The 27,609-nt window shown below is 42.2% G+C and overlaps 1 protein-coding gene across 1 annotated transcript in view; it reads right to left on the bottom strand.

Annotated features, from left to right (window-relative positions):
* The window catches only part of ISM1 (isthmin 1), an 84,153-nt gene extending 64,261 nt beyond the window's left edge, over positions 1–19,892 (bottom strand). Inside the window, exon 1 of the mRNA XM_060078946.1 lies at positions 19,755–19,892. Coding sequence (XP_059934929.1) covers positions 19,755–19,892 — 138 coding nt within the window. The remainder of the gene's footprint in view (positions 1–19,754) is intronic.
* Positions 19,893–27,609: the final 7,717 nt, after the last annotated feature.

The following is a 27,609-nucleotide window of genomic DNA, read 5'->3' as shown; positions in this document are numbered from 1 at the left end:
GGGAATGAAGGAGAAATCCCCAAGGAGCACAAGGAAGCTTTCGGAGATGGTAGATTTATTCATCATCTTGATGGTAGTGATGGTTTCACAGGTGTCAACTCCTCAGACTATTCACTTTAAATATGCACAGTTCATTGTATGTCAATTATACCTCAGTAAAGCTGTATTTAAAAAAATAGTAACACAACTGCTATTTTCCCCCTCATTGTCTCCCCATCGCTGTCTCTAAGAGGTGGCTGGGAGCCAAGGCATGTGTTTTATTTGTTTCGTTGGCTTTGGCACGAATACTCTCTCTGCATGCTGGTGGGAGTAAGATAACATCTGGGTGGCCTATGACATCATTTCTAGCCTCCCTGTATCCTTCATATAGGTTCTAGCCACACCTTGTTATTTTTAAAAATAGAGATGCGGTATCCAGTAGGAAGTAGCCTCTTGGATTCACAGTTGACCTTCTTTTTTCCAGGTCACTTCTGGTGCACATCTGGGGATCGGGTTGCCCCAAACTGTGAATCTGGCATCCCAGAGCCCCAAACTTGAAGCTGGAATTCTCCTATTCCATTGGCCCTGAAGCACTGTTCCTTTCAGGGGGCCCAGGGGTGTTGCTCTCTAATGGAGGTATATCAGCCACAGACAATGCTCTCTGTGAGATGACTTGGTTTACTAAAATGTGCATGGGTCAGGTCAACAGGAAGAAGGGGGAGTTAGCCTACTGTTTTTACTTCTACTCAGTTTACAGAAACAACTTTCCAGTGACACATGCTGGTCTGTGCCTGGGGAGTTGATGCAAAGCTACATTTATCAAAGCACCCTGGCCTCTGCCTTTTTTAGGCATTAGAAGACAGTCCCACACATCATTGATGACTTCCCATTGTCGCTCATCCTCCCACTTAAAATAGCAAACAAGCACGGGACGAGGCTCTCAGGAGAAAAACAACAGTCATCTCTCTAAACACCAGCAATTCGTAGGCTTTCCCTAGGCCTGAACTTTCCCATTCCTACAATTTTGGAATTCCTCTCTTCCCAGCTGCTCTGGGAGAAGATGGCATAACCTGATTCTGTTGCTGCTGCAGCACCTCCCTTTCTGAGGCTAACAGACTTCAGCTTTGTTAACAGTGACAAGAAGCAGCAGGTGCCTCATGGAAACTCCACCCTGTACCTTTCCTACGTCATCGCTACCTAGAGAAATGGCCATGTTCCCACGTCAAATGTTTGAGTAGTGTTTTTTTTTTTTTAGTTTGGGTTCTCCCAGAATCAAACCCTGGGACAAAGAGGACATGGTATACTTGGGAGATGCCCCCAGGAAGCTCTGGTAGGAGAAAGGGAAAGAGGGTAGGGAAGGTAGAGAGCCATAAGTTTATGTTATCAAGCCAGTGACTAGAGTGGGCCATGAGTGCTTAATCCCAAGTGGAACACTGGGCACTAGCATGTTGACTTCATTTTATTCGCATTGTGCCCCATCCAACCTTTGCACTGATACACCACAGAAAGAAAGAAATTAAGCTTTATATCTTTTATGTTCAGGGCTTCTTATGAAGTTCTTATGGAAGAGGAGTACAGACAAAGTTTAAATGAAATGCAAAATGAGACTTTTTCTGTAACACACTCCGTTGCTATTTCTTTAACATCATTGCATACAATCCCAGGAATTAAATGGACAACCCCATTCCCACTCCCTAAATAATCTTCTGTCTTTGGGGGGATGAGTATAGACAGAGGGACACCCTTAGCTGTCACTGAAGAAAGGGGCTTCATCACCATCCTTTTCTTTATAAATCATAAAAGCTTGAGCCAAGGATTGCAGAAGAAAGATGTTCTCAGATGAGAGAGAAATAAGAGGACCACAGAAACCATTAAAACATTGTAAAATAAGATCAGTTAAGACAAATTAAAAAACTGAGATAATCAAATCTGGAGAAGACAGAGGAACTATTAAATAATAATCTTCAAGTCCTGCATGAGATGTTTCTTGAAAAGTGAATGAATAGTGGGAAGAAAATAAGCAAACATGAAATTAAGATATATCATAAAATATTTAAAGGACACATCAGCGAAAAAAAATGTTCTGTCATTGAAGGTTGTTAAAAAGTACTTGTGCCGGTACTGGGTTGGCCAAAAAGTTTGCTCGGGTTTTTCCAAAAACCCAAATGAACTTTTTGGCCAAATCAATACAAGTGGGATTCTTTCCTTTGGAGGCTTTAAAACCACAATAGATTCTTCTTTACTGAATGGATAGCTCTCATGACTTCTGAGGGTGTCCCCAGGCCTCAAAAATCAATGCCTTTTAGAACATGGCTGGAAAAGAATGAATGAAGCAGCTGCACAAATAATAGAAATTTCTTCTGGTTTGTATAAGGAAAATAAAAGTAAAGAATAAAATTATAGTGTTTCTGGTCAAGGTAGCAGACTAAGCATTTTTGTTTACTTCTTTTCCTTCTCCAAATGCTGCTGAAAAGGGAGATGAAATATGAAAATAAATCCCCAACAGAAGTGGAAAGCTGAGAGGGGAACATCTACAGAAGAAGGAATGATTTCTGGTAGATATGAAACCAATGGTAACCAATTGAAAATGAAACATTACAGAGCTGAGAAAGTGAGAGAAAGATCACCAAAAAAAATGAGTTTCTTTAGAGGAATTCCCATAATAATATAAAGAACTGAGCCTGTGTCAGTTTCACTAACAGGTATTTACTCACAAGAAATAAAAATCTATGTCCACAGAAAGATTTGTACAAGAAAATTAACATGATCTTATTTATAATATCCAAACCATTAGAAACAACCCAAATGTCCATCAATGGGGAAATGGATAAATAAATTGTGGCATACTCATACAATAGAATACCACTCAACAATAAAGAAGAGAAATCTGCTGATGTATACAGCAATGTGAATGAATGTCAAAAATACTACATTAAGAAAAGGAAGCCCAGACACACACACATACACACACACACAAATGCACACAGTATGATTCTATCTACATGAAGATTTAGAAGAGGTAAACTAATCCATGGTGATAGGAGTCAGAGACTGGTTGCCTGTGGGAGGAGTAAATTGCATACAAAGGTGCACTAGAAGACTTTCTGGGATGATAGAGATATTCTATATTCTAATTTTGGTGGTGCTACATAGGTATATATAATTGTGAAAAACTGGAACTGAATCTTTAAGATACATTCATTTTATTGTATGTAAATTATTCATAATTAAAAAACTTTTAAAAATGTAAAGAGAGAAAAAAGAAGAGGAGGAGAGGAGGGGGACGGTGAAGGAAGAGAAAAGAAGGGAAGAAAAGAGAAGAAGCTATAGAAGCTGGGTGAAAAGGATGAGGACAGGAAACTGATAAAGAGTGAAAAACCTAGCACTAGGGTGGCAAAAGCTGGAAGATTAAGCTAAGACATAAAACACATTATAAAAATGCAAAGAGATAAAACTACAAGAGAAAAAAATTGAGACATGTAAGACTGATAGATCTTGAAATCCCAATATTAGTATCGAAGCCTAATAGGAGTTCCAGAAGGAGAGGACAAGGATATTGGAAATAAGCAAAGAAATTACTGAAGAAATATTCTTAAGCTGAAGACAACCTTGAGGATTCAGATTGAAAGGGTCCACCAAGTGCTGAACAGGACTAACAAATAAAGCCTTAAATCTAAACACAAACAGATAAAATTTCTGAACATTGTGAATAAAGAGAAACATCCTAAAGTCTTCCACTTAAAAAAAATCACCTGCAAAGAAATAGCATCAGACTTTTCACTGAAACAGTGTAAAAAAATGCATTATATCTTCAAAATTCTAAGGGGAAACAAGATAGAACATAGCCAACTGCCAAATTAGCATTTAAATGTGAGAAGCAAATAAAGATGTGCTTAAAAATTTAGGATCTCAGAGAGTTTATCCTTTGATAAAACCTTTCTGAGAGAACTTTTTGAGAATGTATTCCAGCAAAATAAAAGATGAGAATATGAGATTCCAGAAGCAGCAGCAGATAAATAAATAAATAAATAAATAATTCTTATAGTTAAGTCTAAATAATTATTGGGAGAATATACTACTGCTAAGAAATTTTTCCTAAGATAGATATAATGAAAAAGAATGAAAGAAAAAAGGAAGAAAAAAAGAAACAAAGAAGAAGGAGTGATCTAGCACTAAATGTTCAGATAATGTGATTAAAATTTGAGAGAGAGAGACAAAAGAAAATAAAAGCATGTTAGAATTTTGTTTGGGGGAGGTTTAGATTGTAAATATTGACTGACTCTCAGCATTGATAGAAAAGTGTAAGTTCAAATCTGTTTGTTAAAATGTTAAGTTAGAGAAATAGAACAATTTCCAAACTTGAGGGGTAATGAGCAAAGTAAATAATATATAAATACTTATTAAATGTTTAAGTGCCAAGTTCTAACAGAGCACTTACATGCATTCAGTGTTTTAATCCTTACAACAACACTGGGAAATAGTCTTTGTATACCTATTTTACAGATATGGAAATTTAGACGTAGGCTAACTCTTTTGCCAAAGTGAGAGATAATAAATTGGAAGGTGGGAGGCAAAATGAAGAAAATTGGAAATTTGAAAACACCAAATAAAATTGAAAATACACCTTCAAATCTATTAGTAATCACAATAAATATAAATGGGTTATATTCATTGACCTATTACAATGGCAAAAGAAAATTTGGCTATTGGTTATTAATAAGAGAGACAGGGGCTTCCCTGGTGGCGCAGTGGTTGAGAGTCTGCCTGCTGATGCAGGGGACACGGGTTCATGCCCCAGTCCGGGAAGATCCCACATGCTGCGGAGTGGCTGGGCCCGTGGGCCATGGCCGCTGAGCCTGCACGTCCAGAGCCTGTGCTCCACAATGGGAGAGGCCACAATAGTGACAGGCCTGTGTACCGCAAAAAAAAAAAAAAAAAAAAAGAGAGACATTCAAACAAAAAAGGCAGAGAAAAGTTGAAAATAAATGTTGGTAAAAGACACATAATTAATGGCAAGAGAAAAAAAATAAGCAGGAGATGCAAAATTACTATCAAACAAAAAAAAGTGTTCAAGACAAATGTCAATAAAAAGATATATATAAAGGAATTTCACCTTGATAAAAATATAACCATCAAAAAAAAAAAGACATTTTACATCCTAACACCATGGATTCTAAACAGGTAAAGCAAAAATTAAGGGGATAATAAGTAGAAACAAACAAATCCACAATGGTAGTGTCAGAATGCAATTAAATTTTTTGAGGAATCAGCAGATTAACTAAACAATAAATAAATGAAGATTTGAAGGGTTTTCATAATATAATTAACCACCTTGATCTGACAGGTCTTATAAAGAGATTTAAGACTGTACATCATAAACAATATGCAGTCATGAAATAGTTTCAAAATATGCTTGTATTACATACAAACTTTATACTGATAAAGTAAAAATCCCATAAAATGTATGATTTTCTGAGAAGATATAAATTATCAAAAATGACTAGAGAAAAGTTATAGTATCTGAATAGGCTATTGACCATGGAATAACATGGAACATTAATCAGAGATCTCAACCAAAGAGGTACCAAGCCCAAGACAGCTAAAATGAGTGAATTCTAACAATCTTATAAGAAACAGATAATTCTTATTATTTAAAGTGCAAAAGTGGAAAAAGAAGGGTTTTCAATTAATGCCATGGAACTATAATGATATCACTACTGAAATGGATACTGTTAGCTCTCATGTACACACCAAGAAAAATGTAAGCATATACTGCTAAGTATAGCTTTCCTGGATCCTGGAACTAACAAATTGGAGAATATAACAGAAAATAAAACAGAAAATTCACAATAGCAATCAAACCAAGAAAACAGCTTGTCAAAAGAAATGTGAAAAGATGAAGAAAATTCTAAAACTTTACTCAAGAAATAGATACCTTAACCATGTCCTTAATGAGAGGATTAAATATTATAAAATTCTCAATTCTTCTAAACTTACTCCCCCCAATATATATAGCAATTCCTATTAAAAGCTCAATGAATTTTTAAACAAAATAATTCTAAAGTCTGTTTGAAAGAAAACATTTTATAAAAATTTCTAAGAAAAAGAATGTTAATTACAGGGCATTTGCCCGATTAAAAAATACCGTGAAGCTACATGAAATAAAAGAGTGTGGTGTTTGTACATGAATAAAAAAATGAAGGTCAAGAAATAGACTAACATATATGTGAAAATTTTAATATGTGATAAAACTGGTATTTTGTACCAACAAATATACAATGGAGTATTTACCAAATATGATAGGAGAAGTGGCTACTCACTTGGACAAAAACCAAAGTTATATCTTTATCTTAAACCTAAAACTCACAAATAACTTGAAAGTAGATTGTAGTTCTAAACAACAACAACAACAAAAACTCTATAAAACTGTTAGAACAAAATATATTTAAAGATTTTGACAATCCTTATTTGAGTAACCCTTTCTCAAGTAAGGCAAGAAAACAAAAAGTCATAATGGAAATGATTCAGATTTGATTATATTTAGAGTGGAAGGTTTGTGCATGGCCAAAAGTAGCATAAACAATGTTAAAAAATGAGTGAAAGATTGGTTCAACATTTGCAAAGTATATGAGATAAAAGGTCAGTATGGTAGTTATTTTGCAAAGACAGCCACAATGACTCCTCCCATCCCTGAATACACACTCTTTTGCAATGTTATTTTGCTGGTTCTCCCATCAAGAGGAGTCTATTTCTGGTCCTCTAGAATCTGAGCTGACCAAGTGATATGTTTGGCCAGTAGAACGTGGCTGAAGTTGTACAAGTTCATCAAGAGGCCTTGCGACTTCCGGGTAAGATGGCGGAAGAGTAAGACGCGGAGATCACCTTCCTCCCCACGGATACACCAGAAATACAGCTACACGTGGAACAACTCCTACAGAACACCTACTGAACGCTGACAGAAGACCCCAGACCTCCCAAAAGGCAAGAAACTCCCCACATACCTGGGTAGGGCAAAGCGGAGAGATCCCCACACAGAGGATTGGTGCCGAGCGGCACTCACCAGCCCGAGAGGCTTGTCTGCTCGCCCGGCGGGGCGGGCGGCGCTGGAAGCTGAGGCTCGGGCTTCGGTCAGAGCACAGGGAGAGGACTGGGGCTGGCGGCGAGAACTCAGCCTGAAGGGGGCTAATGTGCCACAGCTAGCCGGGAGGGAGTCCGGGAAAACTCTGGAGCTGCCGAAGAGGCAAGAGACTTTTTCTTCCCTCTTGGTTTCCTGGTGTGCAAGGAGAGGGGATTAAGAGCGCTGCTTAAAGGGGCTCCACAGACGGGCGCGAGTCGCGACTGAAAGCACGGAGCCCAGTAACGGGTGTGGGACGCTGGGGCTGCTGCTGCTGCCGCCAAGAAGCCTGTGTGTGAGCGCAGGTCACTGTCCACACCGCCCTTCCGGGAGCCTGTGCAGCCCGCCACTGCCGGGGTCCCGGGATCCAGGGGCGGCTTCCCTGGGAGAACGCACGGCGCGCCTCGGGCTGGTGCAACGTCACGCCGACCTCTGCCACTGCAGGCTCGCCCCGCACTCCGTGCCCCTCCCTCCCGCCCGGGCTGAGTGAGCCAGAGTCCCCGAAGAGGCTGTTCCTTTAACCCTGTCCTGTCTGAGCGAAGAACAGACGCCCTCCGGCGACCTACACGCAGAGGCGGGGCCAAATCCAAAGCTGAGACCCAGGAGCTGTGAGAACAAAGAAGAGAAAGGGAAACCTCTCCCAGCAGCCTCAGAAGCAGCGGATTAAAGCTCCACAATCAACTTGATGTACCCTGCATCTGTGGAATACATGAACAGACAACAAATCATCCCAAATTGAGGAGCCAGGAGTCAGTGCTGTGCCTCTGAGGTGGGAGAGCCAACTTCAGGACACTGGTCCACAACAGACCTCCCAGCTCCACATAATATCAAACGGCGAAAATCTTCCAGAGATCTCCATCTTAACACCAGCACCCAGCTTCACTCAACGACCAGCAAGCTACAGTGCTGGACACCCTATGCCAAACAACTAGCAAGACAGGAACACAACGCCACCCATTAGCAGAGAGGTGGCCTAAAATCATAAAAAGTCTGCAGACACCCCAAAACACACCACCAGACGTGGACCTGCCCACCAGAAAGACAAGGTCCAGCCTCATCCACCAGAACACAGGCACTAGTCCCCTCCACCAGGAAGCCTACACAACCCACTAAACCGACCTTAGCCACTGGGGACAGACACCAAAAACAATGGGAACTACGAACCTGCAGCCTGCAAAAAGGAGACCCCAAACACAGTAACATAAGCAAAATGAGAAGACAGAAAAACACACAGCAGGAGAAGGAGCAAGATAAAAACCCACCAGACCTAACAAACGAAGAGGTAATAGGCAGTCTACCTGAAAAAGAATTCAGAATAAAGATGGTAAAGATGATCCAAGATTCTATTTCCCAGATCCAAAATATTGGAAATAGAATAGACAAAATGCAAGAAACAGTTAACAAGGACCTAGAAGAACTAAAGATGAATCAAGCATCGATTAAAAACACAATAAATGAAATAAAAAATACTCTAGATGGGATCAATAGCAGAATAACTGAGGCAGAAGAACGGATAAGTGAGGTGGAAGATAAAATAGTGGAAATAACTGCTGCAGAGCAAAATAAAGAAAAAAGAATGAAAAGAACAGAGGACAGTCTCAGAGACATCTGGGACAACATTAAACGCACCAACATTCGAATTATAGGGGTTCCAGAAGAAGAAGAGAAAAAGAAAGGGACTGAGAAAATATTTGAAGAGATTATAGTTGAAAACTTCCCTAATATGGGAAAGGAAATAGTTAATCAAGTCCAGGAGGCACAGAGAGTCCCATACAGAATAAATCCAAGGAGAAATACGCCAAGACACATATTAATCAAACTGTCAAAAATTAAACACAAAGAAATCATATTAAAAGCAGCAAGGCAAAAACAACAAATAACATACAAGGGAATCCCCATCAGGATAACAGCTGATCTCTCAGCAGAAACTCTACAAGCCAGAAGGGAGTGGCAGGACATACTTAAAGTGATGAAGGAGAAAAACCTGCAACCAAGATTACTCTACCCAGCAAGGATCTCATTCAGATTTGATGGAGAAATTAAAACCTTTACAGACAAGCAAAAGCTGAGAGAGTTCAGCACCACCAAGCCAGCTTTACAACAAATGCTAAAGGAACTTCTCTAGGCAAGAAACACAACAGAAGGAATATACCTACAATAACGAACACAAAGCAATTAAGGAAATGGGAATAGGAACATACATATCAATAATTCCCTTAAATGTAAATGGACTAAATGCTCCCACCAAAAGACACAGAGTGGCTGAATGGATACAAAAACAAGACCCATATATATGCTGTCTACAAGAGACCCACTTCAGACCTAGAGACACATACAGATTGACAGTAAGGGGATGGAAAAAGATATTCCATGCAAATGGAAATTGAAAGAAAGCTGGAGTAGCAATTCTCATATCAGACAAAATAGACTTTAAAATAAAGACTATTAGAAGAGAAAAAGAAGGACACTACATAATGATCAAGGGATCGATCCAAGAAGAAGATATAACAATTGTAAATATTTATGCACCCAACATAGGAGCACCTCAATACATAAGGCAAATACTAACAGCCATAAAAGGAGAAATCGACAGTAACACAATCATAGTAGGGGACTTTAACACCCCACTTTCACCAATGGACAGATCATCCAAAATGAAAATAAATAAGGAAACACAAGCTTTAAATGATACATTAAACAAGATGGACTTAATTGATATTTATAGGACATTCCATCCAAAAACAACAGAATACACATTTTTCTCAAGTGCTCATGGAACATTCTCCAGGATAGATCATATCTTGGGTCACAAATTAAGCCTTGGTAAATTTAAGAAAATTGAAATTGTATCAAGTATCTTTTCCAACCACAATGCTATGAGACTAGATATCAATTACAGGAAAAGAGCTGTAAAAAATACAAACACATGGAGGCTAAACAATACACTACTTAACAACGAAGTGATCACTGAAGAAATCAAAGAGGAAATTAAAGAATACCTAAAAACAAATGACAATGGAGACACGACGACCCAAAACCTAAGGGATGCAGCAAAAGCAGTTCTAAGAGGGGAGTTTATAGCAATACAATCCCACCTTAAGAAACAGGAAACTTCTCGAATAAACAACCTAACCTTGCACCTAAAGCAATTAGAGAAAGAAGAACAAAAACATCCCAAAGTTAGCAGAAGGAAAGAAATCATAAAAATCAGATCAGAAATAAATGAAAAAGAAATGAAGGAAATAATAGCAAAGATCAATAAAACTAAAAGCTGGTTCTTTGAGAAGATAAACAAAATTGATAAACCATTAGCCAGACTCATCAAGAAAAAAAGGGAGAAGACTCAAATCAATAGAAATGAAAAAGAAGTAACAACTGACACTGCAGAAATACAAAAGATCATGAGAGATTACTACAAGCAACTCTATGCCAATAAAATGGACAACCTGGAAGAAATGGACAAATTCTTAGAAATGCACAACCTGCCAAGACTGAATCAGGAAGAAATAGAAAATATGAACAGACCAATCACAAGCACTGAAATTGAAACTGTGATAAAAAATCTTCCAACAAACAAAAGCCCAGGACCAGATGGCTTCACAGGCGAATTCTATCAAGCATTTAGAGAAGAGCTAACACCTATCCTTCTGAAACTCTTCCAAAATATAGCAGAGGGAGGAACACTCCCAAACTCATTCTCCGAGGCCACCATCATCTTGATACCAAAACCAGACAAGGATGTCACAAAGAAAGAAAACTACAGGCCAATATCACTGATGAACATAGATGCAAAAATCCTCAACAAAATACTAGCAAACAGAATCCAACAGCACATTAAAAGGATCATACACCATGATCAAGTGGGGTTTATTCCAGGAATGCAAGGATTCTTCAATATACGCAAATCAATCAACGTGATACACCATATTAACAAATTGAAGGAGAAAAACCATATGATCATCTCAATAGATGCAGAGAAAGCTTTTGACAAAATTCAACACCCATTTATGATAAAAACCCTGCAGAAAGTAGGCATAGAGGGAACTTTCCTCAACATAATAAAGGCCATATATGACAAACCCACAGCCAGCATCGTCCTCAATGGTGAAAAACTGAAACCATTTCCACTAAGATCAGGAACAAGACAAGGTTGCCCACTCTCACCACTCTTATTCAACATAGTTTTGGAAGTTTTAGCCACAGCAATCAGAGAAGACAAGGAAATAAAAGGAATCCAAATCGGAAAAGAAGAAGTAAAGCTGTCACTGTTTGCAGATGACATGATACTATACATAGAGAATCCTAAAGATGCTACCAGAAAACTACTAGAGTTAATGAATTTGGTAAAGTTGCAGGATACAAAATTAATGCACAGAAATCTTTGGCATTCCTATACACTAATGATGAAAAATCTGAAAGTGAAATCAAGGATACACTCCCATTTACCATTGCAACAAAAAGAATAAAATATCTAGGAATAAACCTACCTAAGGAGACAAAAGACCTGTATGCAGAAAATTATAAGACACTGATGAAAGAAATTAAAGATGATACAAATAGATGGAGAGATGTACCATGTTCTTGGATTGGAAGAATCAACACTGTGAAAATGACTCTACTACCCAAAGCAATCTACAGATTCAATGCAATCCCTATCAAACTACCACTGGCATTTTTCACAGAACTAGAAAAAAAAAATTCACAATTTGTATGGAAATACAAAAGACCCCGAATAGCCAAAGCAATCTTGAGAACGAAAAATGGAGCTGGAGGAATCAGGCTCCCTGACTTCAGACTATACTACAAAGCTACAGTAATCAAGACAGTATGGTACTGGCACAAAAACAGAAAGATAGATCAATGGAACAGGATAGAAAGCCCAGAGATAAACCCATGGACATATGGTCACCTTATCTTTGATAAAGGAGGCAGGAATGTACAGTGGAGAAAGGACAGTCTCTTCAATAAGTGGTGCTGGGAAAACTGGATAGGGACATGTAAAAGTATGAGATTAGATCACTCCCTAACACCATACACAAAAATAAGCTCAAAATGGACTAAAGACCTAAATGTAAGGCCAGACACTATCAAACTCTTAGAGGAAAACATAGGCAGAACACTCTATGACATAAATCACAGCAAGATCCATTTTGACCCACCTCCTAGAGAAATGGAAATAAAGACAAAAATAAACACATGGGACCTAATGAAACTTCAAAGCTTTTGCACAGCAAAGGAAACCATAAACAAGACCAAAAGACAACCCTCAGAATGGGAGAAAATATTTGCAAATGAAGCAACTGACAAAGGATTAATCTCCAAAATTTATAAGCAGCTCATGCAGCTCAATAACAAAAAAACAAACAACCCAATCCAAAAATGGGCAGAAGACCTAAATAGACATTTCTCCACAGAAGATATACAGACTGCCAACAAACACATGAAAGGATGCTCAACATCTTTACTCATTAGAGAAATGCAAATCAAAACTACAATGAGATATCATCTCACACCAGTCAGAATGGCCATCATCAAAAAATCTAGAAACAATAAATGCTGGAGAGGGTGTGGAAAAAAGGGAACACTCTTGCACTGCTGGTGGGAATGTGAATTGGTCCAGCCACTATGGAGAACGGTATGGAGGTTCCTTAAAAAACTACAAATAAAACTACCATATGACCCAGCAATCCCACTACTGGGCATATACCCTGAGAAAACCATAATTCAAAAAGAGACATGTACCAAAATGTTCATAGCAGCCCTATTTACAATAGCCCGGAGATGGAAACAGTCTAAGTGTCCATCATCGGATGAATGGGTAAAGAAGATGTGGCACATATATACAATGGAATATTACTCAGCCATAAAAAGAAATGAAATTGAGCTATTTGTAATGAGGTGGATGGACCTAGAGTCTGTCATACAGAGTGAAGTAAGTCAGAAAGAGAAAGACAAATACTGTATGCTGACACATATATATGGAATTTAAGAAAAAAAAATGTCATGAAGAACATAGGGGCAAGACAGGAATAAAGACACAGACCTACTAGAGAATGGACTTGAGGATATGGGGAGGGGGAAGGGTAAGCTATGACAAAGTGAAAGAGCAGCATGGACATATATACACTACCAAACGTAAGGTAGATAGCTAGTGGGAAGCAGCCGCATAGCACAGGGAGATCAGCTCGGTTCTTTGTGACCGCCTGGAGGGGTGGGATAGGGAGGGTGGGAAGGAGACACAAAAGGGAGGGGATATGGGAACATATGTATATGTATAACTGATTAAATTTGTTATAAAGCAAAAATAAATAAATAAGTAAATTAAAAAAAAAAAAAGAGGCCTTGCAATTTCTGCTTTACTCTCTTGCTGCTCTGAGTCCACCATGTAAAGACATGTGGAATAAATTCCTTGAGGATGAAGAGAGAGCATAGGTAACAGCCAGCACCAACCATCAAACATATGAGTGAGGCCCTTTTATTTTATTTTTTTAACATCTTTATTGGAGTATAATTGCTTTACAATGGTGTGTTAGTTTCTGCTTTATAACATACTGAATCAGCTATACATATACATATATCCCCATATCTCCTCTCTCTTGCATCTCCCTCTCCCCTCCCTATCCCACCCCTCTAGGTGGTCACACAGCACTGAGCTGATCTCCCTGTGCTATGTGGTTGCTTCCCACTAGCTAGCTATTTCATATTTGGTAGTGTATATATGTCCATGCCACTCTCACTTCGTCCCAGCTTACCCTTCCCCTCCCCGTGTCCTCAAGTGCATTCTCTACGTCTGCGTCTTTATTCCTGTCCTGCCCCTAGGTTTGTCAGAACCATTGTTATTTTTAGATCCATACATATGTGTTAGCATACAGTATTTGTTTTTCTCTTTCTGACTTACTTCACTCTGTAGGACAGACTCTAGGTGCATCCACTTTACTACAAATAACTCAAGTTCATTCCTTTTTATGGCTGAGTAATATTCCATTTATATATGTGCCACATCTTCTTTATCCATTTATCTGTTGATGGACACTTAGGCTGCTTCCATGTCCTGCCTATTGTAAATAGAGCTTCGATGAACACCGTGGTACATGACTCTTTTTGAATTATGGTTTTCTCAGGGTATATGTCTAGTAGTGGGATTGCTGGGTCATATGGTAGTTCTATTTTTAGTTTTTTAAGGAACCTCCATACTGTTGTCCATAGTGGCTGTGTCAATTTACATTCCCACCAACAGTGCAGGAGGGTTCCGTTTTCTCCACACCCTCTCTAGCATTTATTGTTTGTAGATTTTTTGATGATGGCCATTCTGACTGGTGTGAGGTGATACCTCACTGTAGTTTTGATTTGTATTTCTCTAATGATTAGTGGTGTTGAGCATCCTTTCATGTGTTTGTTGGCAACCTGTATGTCTTCTTTGGAGAAATGTCTATTTAGGTCTTCTGCCCATTTTTGGATTGGGTTGTTTGTTTGGTTTTTTTTGATATTGAGCTGCATGAGCTGCTTGTAAATTTTGGAGATTAATCCTTTGTCAGTTGCTTCATTTGCAAATATTTTCTCCCATTCTGAGGGTTGTCTTTTCATCTCGTTTATGGTTTCCTTTGCTGTGCAAAAGCTTTTAAGTTTCATTAGGTCCCATTTGTGTATTTTTGTTTTTATTTCCATTTCTCTAGGGGGTGGTTCAAAAAGGATCTTGCTGTGATTTATGTCATAGAGTGTTCTGCCTATGTTTTCCTTTAAGAGTTTTATAGTGTCTGGAGTGAGGCCCTTTTAGACCATCTAGCCCATGTCAAACTAACAGAAAGCTATAGCCACATGAATAATCCTAAGCAAGATCAGCAGAAGAACCACCCAGCTGAGCCCAGTGTAAACTGCTGACACACAAAGTCATGAGCAAATAAAATGTGATTGTTTTAAGCCACTGTGCTTTGGGATGGTTTGTTATATAGCAATAGCTAAGTGGGACAGTTATTCATAATTTGTAAAGAATACCTGAGATAAAAGTAGACAGCCTGCCTGGAAAATGGGCAAGGCAAGTCATGAAGTGAGAAACACAATGGCTGTTGACTTGTGTCAGAGCTGGAGGCATCTTGTTGATGAACTGGAACAAGAATTCCAGCCTCCCTGGGTCTGAATCCTGGCCCTGCCAACCATGGTTGTGTGGCCTTGGGCAAGTTACTCAAATCTCTCCAGGTCTCAATTTCATCATCTGTGAAATGGGTATATAAATACTATCTATCTCAAAGGGTCATTGTAAGGAAACTCAGTAGCATTAAGTACAAATAAATGTTGCTTTTGCTTTTACTGCTATTACTAGCTCAGATCAACTCGGTGAGTCTGAATCAGTGAGTACAAGATGCTGAGCAGTTTTGTTGAAGGCAAGTAGAGGGATGAAGGAGAAATGCACTGATAAAGATGGTAGTTAGGAATTAGAGAACAAAGACATTTAGTTACATTTCAGAGTTTGGTTTGCTTTAATGTTATCATAAAAATGATCAATGTGATGATTTCTAACACTTCCTTAAATCTCATTGTTTTAATGAGTTCTAGCTTTATTATGCAAAATCTGTAGAAATTCATGCTTCTGAATCTGAGATTTAGTAGAGAGACACTCGTGTGAATTTCAAGTAAAAGAGATACTATTATTATCATTATCATTATTCTTATCATTGCCTGTGGTTCTATATTTTGGGATATTCTGTCTTCCAGACTGCTTTTTAATTATATTTAATTGTTTTCTTACTATTATCAATTAAAGACATATGAAAGAACTAAGTTGAGTATCTGATCAACATGACACCAGAGGAGATAAGATTTCATTCAAAAGTGAAAAAAGTTGATTTTTCTGTGCATTTTTATACAGCTGTTGCAGACCACTGTAAAATTTCTTATTACATGTTTTAAAATACCGAAAACAGTACAAAGACTAACATCATTATTTATTATTCTTCTGAGCCACATAACCACTGGAAATAGTGTGTTCAAAGCATTTTCCTACCACCTCATAACAGTATACCTAACAGTACAGGGACAGTCACTTACAGAGTCAAAAAACATATCTCCTACTATGTTGAAACTACCAAAAGAATCATGTTAGATCATGTTTATATATGTGTGTTTATGTATGTGTATATAATTTAGATAGATAGATAGATACGTTCATATTTGACACAATAAGACTGTCAAGATGTGTTTGAAAATGTAGATTGTTAGGGACTTCCCTGGTGGTGCAGTGGTTAGAATCCGCCTGCCAACACAGGGGACACGGGTTTGAGCCCTGGTCTGTGAAGATCCCACATGCCACCCAGCAACTAAGCCCGGGCTCCACAACTACTGAGCCTGCGAGCCACAGCTACTAAAGTCCGCTCACCTAGAGCTTGTGCGCCACAACAAGAGAAGCCACCGCAAATGAGAAGCCCCCGCTCGCCACAACTAAAGAAAGCCCGAGTACAGCAACGAAGACCCAATACAGCCAAAAATAAAAATAAATAAATAAATAAATAAATTAAAAAAAACCCCAAAAACCTAAGCCCTGAAAAAAAAAAAGAAAGAAAATGTAAATTGTTAAAAGACTTTTTCTCTTTTGTAGCCAGCAGGATGACTTTCTCAAGAACTTGGAATACAAATATTTTTCAAAGATTTTTACACTTATAAAATAACAACAACAAATTAAGCAGCTTCTGGCTCTGCAACTGTGGGCAAGTTACCCAACCTAAGTTTTTTCATTTGAAACAGGGATAACGGTAATGCCTAATTCACGAGATTTTTGTGAGGATTTAAAAAGAAAATATATGAAAAGTGCTAAGAACAGTGTCTGACACATAAAAGGCACTTGACAAATCTTAGCTACTATTGTTATTCCTACTATTTTATTGGGTGCCCTCGATATGCCAGATCTCTAATAAAGGTGCATTCTCTTTTACATGTTCCCAAATATACTACAGTTTGGGAAAAGAAAGCTACCATTGTGTATTTCTGACTCCAACCTCATATTTCAGAGTATTTTAAGCAGAGATAACAACACAAATAATGTAATATAAGGATTGATGAACTTTCTGGTTACAAAGAATGATTTTAGCGGCTTAAGATACCCCAGAGGCAGCAAACTTAAGTTTAAATGTAGTTAGTTAAGATAGGTTATGACTTCCCTGGTGGCGCAGTGGTTAAGAATCCACCTGCCAATGCAGGGGACACGTGTTCAATCCCTGGTCCGGGAAAATCCCACATGTCATGGAGCAACTAAGCCCGGGTGCCACAACTACTGAGCCTGTGCTCTTGAGCCTGCGGGCCACAACTACTGAGCCTGAGCACCACAACTACTGAAGCCCATGCGCCTAGAGCCCATGCTCCACAACAAGAGAAGCCACCACGAGAATCCTGTTCACTGCAACAAAGACCCAATGAAGCAGAAGAAAAAAAAAAAAAAGATAGGTTACACATGACCGGTAAACAGAAGGAATATGGTACCCACAGTTTTGTTTTCAAATACACCTGCTACTAGCTAATTCACATCCTGGGCCCTGAAAACGATAAACTAACAAATGTCTTTTGCAGACCTCCTCACTTGAAGGAATATATTCTCTCCATTTAAATCATAATATCTTTGGAGAGTCAGAGGGCCAAAGAAATAACTTTAGTCAGGAAGAATATACAACTTTTATAGTAACAAATTACAAAAGAGAGCAAAATTATGAACTAAACTGTTAAACTCATCATTCTGCCTGAATAAGTTCATTGAGTGGACAGGATAACCAAACACGATTACAAAACAAGCTGAAAGCTGATGGATTGGCAGCTATTTGGGACCCAAGATACTCCTAGGAGCGTTACTCTTTCTAAATGCCCCTTTTCTTCTGCCCTCTTGGGACAGTTCTTCAGCCACAGGCTCTTTTGAGAATTTAATCCACTTCCCCTTTGCAGTTGCCACTTCCACCAGCTGCTTCTCTCATCACCTTACCAGTCAAACGGAAAAGGCCAAGCCTAGGTTATTCTAATGATAGCAAACACCTCATAAAGGAAACTGCCAAATTTACTTTTCCATGGAACATCATTTTTACAGTTTTTCATGAGTCCACGAGGAAAGAAAGCATCAGGTATAAAATGTGACTTCCAGAAATCTCAAAGATATTAGGAATTGTTCTTACAGTGTTAGAGTGGGTCAGTGTACAATCATCTACAGAATGGGGTGTCTTCAATTTCCCCAAAGGAATCCTGTCAGGCTGTCACTGTACCTGTTTGCCCACAGGAGAAGAGAAGAGGGCCTCATAAAGTTAGGACATTTTCAGAAATGTTCCCAATTTAAAAGAACTTTAGGCTCTGGGGTGCATACTTTTTCATTCCTGGTTTTGCGTTTGTGTGTAAGGATCACCTTGCTTTAGTCTATATAACATCCTGGCAGAGAGAAAACATGGTGTAACTAATCAAGAGTTTGGAATGTGTAAACCTTGCAAGTTTCTTAACGTCTGTAACCTCAGTTTTTGCATCTGTCAGGGGAGGATATTAACAGCATAGTACATCATTAAATCGGTTAAGTTCTGTAAAGCACTTAAAACCAGCACGTGGTAAGCACTGTGCACGTGTTTAAGTGAATTCCTTCTCTCTACAACAGTAGAGTTTTCAGGCAACAAATTACATAAAGATGTGAGAAATGAACTAATAGGGGCAATGGTCTTAAAGCCCTTTGGGAACAATGAATAATGCTTATCTCGACATAAAGCGATTTAGAGGGGCTGGTTTGAGGAGGAGATTTTAGGAGAGAATTCCCGCTGCTTCCTGGGAAAATCCCTGCAGACTACTACCCACGCCCCAAGTTGACAGTTGTCACACGTCTGATAGAGCCAAGGAAAGCCGCTTCTTCCCAAGACAACGACAGGAAATCCCTACCTGGACAATCCTTTACTTGGAAACCAGAGAATTCCTCTTGTGTCTGACGCCCACTACCCGCTCCCCAGTTGTGACCCCCTCCCCTGCCTTGGAGCTGCACAGATCATTAGAATTCCATTCCTAAGGAGACCTTCAACAGGGGCAGAACGCTGGAAGAAGTCTTTGCTGTAAGTTTAAAAGCCCCAGGTAACGCCGGGCCAAAGTACAACCGGTGGCTTGACTCCACGCCCTCTGCCCGGCTCGGGAGGTGTAAGGGAGGCATGGGGACCACGTGGGCGAACAGGGGATGTCTGGCCATTCTCTTCGGGAAATTATTTGCTGACCTTTGCGTAGCTTTCTGAGGGGGCAGATTCACTGGGGTTCTTCCTCCTAAACCCAGTTTGGGGATTTATCCTAAAGTCTCCTTCCGCTCCCCCTTCCTCCCAGAGTAACGTTACTCAGTCTCTAAAGGGTAACCAAAGAGTGGCAGAACCCCAAAGCAAACACAGACATACTCCACACTTCCTCCGCCCATCTCAAGCTAGCACCCTCAGGTACCTGGTGACAGACGACCTGGAGGAGCGTGCCTGCCAGACCTCCAAAGCGGTCCAGCCTCCAGGCACGTACCCCGCTCGGCCTCAGCCGGAGATCCGTGGCCCCGGCAAAACTGCTGCCAAAACAGATGCTCTTCGGTGGGGCGGGGACCCGCCTCCTCGCTACCATCAGGTGCTAGCTAGATCAGCCTCCCGCCACCCGGCTCCCCGCTGCCACGCGCGCCCCTCTCCGGCAGCGCACTCACCTGCAGCTGCGTCCGGCTGGCGTTGGCCGCGGCCGCGTCCGGCCCGTCGGCGTCTCCCGAACCGCGCAGCACCGTGATGTGCAGCGTGAGCAGCAGTAGCCCCAGCAGCAGCAGCAGCTCGGCCGCCAGGCGTACCATCCTCCTGAGACGCGCGGCTTTAGGACCCGGCGCGGCGGGCGGCGGCGGCGGCGGCGGCGGCGGGGGAGGAGGAGTCGGAGCCCGGGAGCCCGGCGGCGCGGCTCCCGCCTCGGCCCCCGCCGGGGCCCCGCTCCCCGAGCCCGCGGGACTGGCCCTGGGCGCGGCGGGGCGCGCCGGGCTGGGGGAGCAGGAGCCGCCGCCGCCACCGCACCACGGCGGAGCCACGGCGGGGCCGGGGGCGTCCAAGCTGGCTGCGGAGCAAACCCCGGCGCTCCCCGGCGGCGGCGGCGGCGGTGGGGACGGCGGGCCGCCAGGGGCCCGGGCCGGGCCGGGGACCACCCTGCGGGCAGGGGGCAGCGGGGGCGACGGCGGGGCGGGCGCAGCCGAGCCCCCGAGCGCACATGGGCGCCCCAGATGTGGCCGCGGCGCCGCAGCTGGAGCGGGAGCGGCCGCCAGAGGAGCGCGGGGAGGAGGAGGAGGAGGAGAAGGAGGAGGAGGAGGAGAAGGAGGAGGAGGAGGGCTTCAGTGGCGGCCCAGAGTTACCTCCACGCTTGGCTCCCCCGCCCTTGCCGCCCGGAGCCACTCACCCGACGAACCACCTCCCCTCCTCCCTGCGCTCCTTCGGGCCGCGGGCCGCGCCGCCCCGCCGCCGAGTCCTAGGGTGAGCCGGCTCCGGATGGGGGCTCCGGGACCCGGGGGCTGTCACTGTCTGGAGGTGACCTGCGCGCCTCTCCAGAGTCCGCGTCCGCCTGCCGGGCTATGCGCCACCGCTGCCGAGGTCGCTGTGGGCGGCGAGGGCCGAGCCCTGTGCGCACTGCGCCTCGGGGCTGTGGGTAGCGGGGCGGGGGGTGGGGGTGCCTGGGCGAGTTTAGAAACCTTTATTGACAAGGTGGAGTTGGGAGTTGTGGTGTTGGAGACGGAGAGGGTGCCGGACCAGCCAGGTGTCTGTCTGCGACTGTGCGCCCCTCCCTCAAGCTGCCGTGCGTATGTATGAGGGGGGAAGATAGAGTTTCGTTCCAGAAAGGTCTTGACAGTCGCTCCCGCACGGTGGGCCGCCCGCTCTCTGAGCACCTCTGCTCAGGCGTCCGCGGCGCGTGGTAGAGCCTGGGAAGGCAGGCGAGTCCGATTCGCTGGGCGTCCTTCTGGTCCAGGGCGCAGGTGTCTCGGCGGGAAGCTGCAGGGGCCGAGTGCCCGCGGGCTCAGGCGCGCCGAACGGAGGTGGGGCACTGGGGCTAAATCTCAGCTCAGGCAGTCGCGTGTCGTGGGGCTCATCCCGGAGGCGCCGCGCCCGGAGGGGATCTGGGGGCTGCCGTCGCACAGCCGCCGCTCCCGGGCCAGCGCCTCATGACCGCGCTGAAGCCTCGGGCTCCCGAGCGCAACTCATGCCTTGCAGGTGGCAGCCGGCGAGTGGAAGGGCTCGAGGGTCGAGCAGAGGGCAAGGGGTCCTCGCCTCGGATGCAAGAGAGAACCGGGTCCAGTGCCGGGCTCAGATCACCGCAGCGGCACTGGCGCGTCCTGCTCGGGCTCCCGCCTTCTCCAGGAGGCTCGGAGTGGCTGGCGCTCGCTCTGGCTGGAGCCTTTTATACTGCTGTTCCTCCGCCTCCCCCTCGGTTTCCTCCTTCCCTCCTCCCCTGTGCCCGCCCAGTCCTTTCCTCCCCGTGAGCGGAGCCTTCAGCCTGGGCATTCACAAATTTCGCAAACTTCCAAGCCCATCTCGCATTCTGGAATCCAGTGTCCCCGGAATGGATCCTCTCCATTCTCCCTTGGGGACTGAAATTAAATAAATAAACAAACCTTTCTCTCCGGCACGCCCCCTCCCCCCGCCCCCATCCCTACAAACTGAAGTAAGATTCTTAAGTCAACTACCTTCCGAGTTCACGTCTTTACGCAAGGCACCTCACCGAAGTCTTACCCAGATTAAGACAAAAATACACTTTCATCACTCCGAAAGTTCCTCGGGCCACCGTGGCGGTGGTTAAGGTATGGTATGCGGGTTGGTTTTATTTGTGTCAGGGTCAAGAAGGGCTAGTTGCTGCTCTAGAGATGCGTTGTGAGCATCTTTAAATTCCCAACCAACCCAAGCATCTTATTAAGAAATTGACAGCTTTTTAAAGCATTCGATTTCTTTCCTTTTCAGTAATTTTTTTGTGGGAGACGTTGGGAAGGGGGAGATGTCTGGAGGGAGGGAGTGCTTTAAATGTTTAGGCAGCCGGTCCTGTCAGGCATCTTACTGCAATCCTCAGGCTCTAAGATGCCAATAGTTGTCAACTGCAGCGCTGGGGAAGAATTTGAAACAATACGCGGTCCTTGGTTCAGATGGCAGATCAAAGGGGAGATCGCAGCGGTTTTGCGATCCCACAAGGTTCCTCCAGCGTGTTTTCTAATTAGAATCACTTAGAAAAGGGTGGGGGAGTGCAGGATAATCAGCACATGGATGGAATATATAAATTAAGATGGCAAACTAGAATCCTGTATGCAGAGAGAGTTTAACGCTGGCTCTAACCCCCAGTTGTGCCAGATTGTGATGTGGGCACACAGGGACAAATGACTTTCCTATTGCCTGAGGCAGGCTGGTCTAAATTAGAATCCAGGCGCTGCTGCTGTTATCCTGCATTTCCATCACACACAGTCCCCACATGTGAGCCTCAACGACCTCTACTCTCATCTAAAATTAACATTTTTCTATCCCAAGGAAAAATAACTTTTAAAAAAACCTTGGAAAGAAATCCTTGCAGCGAGTGTAAATTCTTGTAAATTTATCAAAGGAGGGTTGGAGATCAAAGTCTTTGTAAAACGTTGTAAAAATTGTAAATTGAATTTTGGGGACAGAAGTCTTTATAAAATGTTGAACAAATGTATGAATGAATCCTATTAAAATTCTTACATGCTGTGAGATCCAAATTCCAGGTGAGTTCATGTTCTAGTAAGTACACATAACTAGTATTGATAAACCTCCATGCTCTGTGACTACCATTGCCAAACAGGCTGCCAGCAGTGCTTGCTTTTGAGGAGTTAGGGAAAACTGGATTGTAATTTTTGGGAAAAAAGAATTACAAATTTAGTAGCCCAAGCAAATTAAGTTTCAAGCACATTTAGGAAATCATACCAATAGCTGATGAAAGTTTTTTAAATTCCTACCTCCTTCTACAGAGTTCCCACAGCACCTTATTCATATCTTTATTATTATTATTATTATTATTATTATTATTATTATTTTTGCGGTATGCGGGCCTCTCACTGTTGTGGCCTCCCCCGTTGCGGAGCACAGGCTCCGGACGCGCAGGCTCTGGACGCGCAGGCTCAGCGGCCATGGCTCACGGGCCCAGCCGCTCCGCGGCATATGGGATCCTCCCAGACCGGGGCACGAACCCGTATCCCCTGCATCGGCAGGCGGACTCTCAACCACTTGCGCCACCAGGGAGGCCCCATATCTTTATTATTGATCTTACTATGCCTTAGTAGAATGGGTCTGTTTGCATGTCTGTGTTTTCACTAAACCTGTGTCACCTTTATGGTAGAACATTCCAGAGTACATCCCCCTTACCCCAGTATCCAGTTTTCTTCTTCCTGTGTTCACAGCTAGAGAACATTTTCCAGCAACACTGGGTCTAGGTGGGACTGTGGAGAGTTCTGTCACTTTCAGGTCTGGCCATAAAACATCCCGAGCGATCATCTATCACACTCTCTCTTTGCTTTCTACAGGGCAGAGGACTCAGGTGGAGGGAGCCCAAATCTCTGAGTTACTCCTCAAAAGAGAGCTACCAGGAATACCTGCATTTAACTTTGCACAGTGAGTAATACGCTTTGTTGTTCAAGGCCACTGTGAGTTGGGGATGTTTGTTTTGCAGCTAGTTCAGCCCGTCCTGACAAGTACAATCCTCAAGCCAGGGACAGCTGCCTCCTCATCATTATATTTCTAGAGCTGAGCACAGTGCCTTGCATGGAGTAGATGTTCAATCCATGTTTATTTAATGCACGTAACAAATGTGGTTTTTATACAGACCCTACCCAGTAAATTAACTCTTCTTAAACTGTTCCTACTATAAGTAGCTGACCTATGAATAGTAACTCTTCTGTTTTGATTATACTATTATCTCACAGACGTTATCTTTTATTATCGGTCCATTTCTTTTGCAGACAAGCTTATTTGACTGGAATAGTTGGGTAAAGCAAGAGAAATTAATACGCCAGTGTACCTATAGTAAATGTCATTGAAGAGAATCTTGTAGTCTATTATGGTCAGGATTTTATTGTTTTTACTATGTATTTTTTTCTAAAAACTGTTGGAAGACAGCAAAGAGTAGTTTTAGTGTACTCTTTAAAAAAAAACCTTTTTATTATGGAAAAATTTTAAAATATATACAAAACTAAAGAGAATATAATAAATAACCCAGCTTCAACAAAACTCATGACCATTCTTGTCTCATTTGTATTCTCACTTTCTATTCCCAGATTATTTTGAAGCACATCCATGACATCATATCATTTCACTGGTACATATTTCAGTATGTATCCCAAAAAGATAAGGACTGAATCCAAAAAATGTTAAACACATGCATACTCTATGTGAGGTGTAAAACAGATTTACGAAGTCAAAACCAGAGCCTTTTTCTGGGTGTAAGAATAATTAGCATTTAGGGATTGTGGTGGAGGCTGCTAGGTGTTCACCAAAACCTGTTTCCTCTTCTTCCTCGACCTAACAGTAGACCACATTGCCCAATATCCTCTGCAGTTCGATACAGCCATGTGACTGGGTTCAGGCCAATAGGATGTGGGTGGAAGTGATGGATGCCACTTTCATATCTAGCCCATAAAAATCTCCTGTGTGTGAGCCTCTCTTTTTTCCCTTGTCTGCCGGCTGGATGTTTCTGTCCGGGATGACCTGAGAGGAATGATCAGTTGGAACAGGCATCCCATTCCAACTCTGCCCAGAACACCCTAGCTAGGCTATTTTGTGGTTAGAAATACGCTTTTTTTTTTTTTTTTAAACTGAAGTATAGTTGATTTACAATGTTGTGTTAGTTTCTGGTGTACAGCAAAGGATTCAGTTATACATATATACATATTCTTTGTCATATTCTTTTCCATTATGGTTTATTACAGGATATTGAATATAGTTCCCTTTTCTATACAGTAGGACCTTCTTGGTTATTTTATATATAGTAGTTTGTGTCTGCTAATCCCAAACTCCTATCCCCTACCCCCTTTCCCCTTTGGTAATCATAAGTTTGTTTTCTATGTCTGTGAGTCTGTTTCTGTTTTGTAAATAAGTTCATTTGTATCATATTTTAGATTTTACATATAAGTGATATAATATAGTATTTGTCTTTCTCTTTCTGACTTACTTTGCTCAATATGATAATCTCTAGATCCATCCATGTTGCTGCAAATGGCATTCTTTCTTTCTTTTTTATGGCTGAGAAGTATTCCATTGTATATATGTACCACATCTTCTTTTTCCATTCATCTGTTGATGGACATTTAGGTTGCTTCCATGTCTTGGCTATTATGAATAGTGCTGCTATGAACATTGGGGTGCAAGTATCCTTTCAAATTAGAGTTTTCTCCAGATATATGCCTAGGAATGGGACCGCGGTATCATATGGCAACTGTATTTTTAGTTTTTTAAGGAGAAATAAACTTTTTGAAAAATATGTTAAGCCACTAAAATTGGAGGGTTTGCTCCAGGTGCTTACATTGCCCTGACTAATACGTTCTGTGAAGGAGGGGTGACACATCTTTTCTTTGGAGGGCCAGATAGCAAATATTTTTGTCTTTGTGGGCGGTCAGGTCTCTGTTGCCACTACTCAGCTCTGCTGTTGCAGTGGGAAAGCAGTCAAAGAAAATGTGTGAACAAGTGGGTGTGGCTGTGTTTTAATAAGACTTTGTGTACACAAACAGACAGCTGGACCCCATGACTTAGTTCACCAGTGCCTGTTCTAAGAGATGGGCGTATTTTACCACCTCCTCTCAGGGGCCATACATGGAGGAATTGTAGCAAAATGGGGTTGAATGGATTCTACTTACTAGCCGTGTAACGTCTCAGGAAAGTTATTTTAGCTCTCTGAGTCTCAGTTTCCTCATCTGTAAATTGGAGCTAAGAATGCCTCCTTTACCGCTTTTGTGAACTTCCACTATCACTCCCACAGAAGACAAGATGAGTGGTTCCAGGTCACTCTGTCCAATAGACAAAGGACATGAGGGCAGGGAGCTGGTCTGTCTCATTCACTTCTGAAGTCACATCACTTCATAAATATTTGTTCCATGGAGGCAACTTTTAGAAAACTGCTGAAAAATGTAGCTGTAAGGAGCCCAAGAGGTAAACTCTAAGCCCTAGAGGAAACACAAACAAAAACTCCAAAATGTTTCATTAGAGTCCTTTGAACTGTGCAGGGGTCACAGTGCTCACAAGTGAGAAAATCACCACCCTCAGAGGCTCAGAGGTGCTCCTGGGGACTCTACCCGCTAAAGCAACAGCTAGGCTGGTGGGACACCTGGACCTCCAGCATCGTTCCAATTTCTGAGGCTCTAACACACACACACACAACATGTGAGAACCAAGGGGATGCTTGTGTCTCTCTTCACTTCATTATAAGAGCCCCTATGTACAAAGGACCCATGACTCCCCTGAGTGTATGACCTAGGAGGTGGAGAAGCTGCATTCCCGGGTGAGGACTGTCCTTCCCAGGCACGGACAGGAGTGGTGGCAAAACAGGGTTGCTTTTTGAAAGGGTTCATGATGGTTCTTCCTTATGTGGCAGGATCCTTTACTGCATTTCCAGCGTGATATTAAAATGTGATGTCCTGCCTGTCCACTGACTTGTTCTGCAAGTAGCTAGCCCTTTTAGCTCTCATTTGTACTGAAAAGAGACCCCTTTAATACTTCTGCTTTGCTATAATTATTTCTGTGCAAATTCTGGAAAGCAAAATAAAATCTCAGGGACATGTTATAGCTGGAGGAGAAAATATATAATTTGTATAATTATGATGTTATATATTATATATCCTGACAAATAATTTCCAGGCAAAAAGAGAGCAAACTATTAGTCAGAGTTGAGTCTCAGAGTCTAGAGGATGGAAGGGGCCAACCAGAGTTCATCCAGCTTCCTTTTACAGATGAGGAAACTGAGGCCCAGGGAATTAAATCAACATTTTCAGTATTGCAGAGGGACTTGATGGCAGCATCAGGTTTCCCAGCTCCAAGGCCATTGCTCTTTCTATTTTCCAAAGTAAAGTTTAAAAAATGAAAGTATGACATACATACAGAAAAGCATGCATATCCTAAGTGTATGTAGCTCCATGGAATTTTTACTGTTCAGATCAAGAAACAGTATAATACCAGCACCCCAGAAGCCCAAATGTTACCAGTATTCTGACTTCCATCACCATACATTTGAATTGACTTAGATAATTAATATAAATTTAGTTTTACAGGATATTCTCTTGGTATCTGGCTTCTTGTACTATGTTCCGTCCCTCTCTCCAACTTTTTATGTTGCAAACTTTCAGACCTATAGGAACATCGAAGGGACAACCGGTCCATCCTTGTGGTAGATGGCACAAACAACCACAGTTTTCCCTTCATCATATCCAGGCCCTTTACAACGTGACTTCTCGCCTTTTCCCACTCTGCTATGAAGGCGTCCACCCCTTGACGCTGTGCTGGCCTTGTGATTGGCTTTGACTAAGAAAACGCAGCACGAGTGAGGCTATGTCT

The sequence above is a fragment of the Mesoplodon densirostris genome, chromosome 16 (assembly GCF_025265405.1).
Source record: "Mesoplodon densirostris isolate mMesDen1 chromosome 16, mMesDen1 primary haplotype, whole genome shotgun sequence".
In the NCBI taxonomy this organism is placed as follows: Eukaryota; Metazoa; Chordata; class Mammalia; order Artiodactyla; family Ziphiidae; genus Mesoplodon; species Mesoplodon densirostris.
This window is presented reverse-complemented; position numbering and strand designations above follow the sequence as displayed.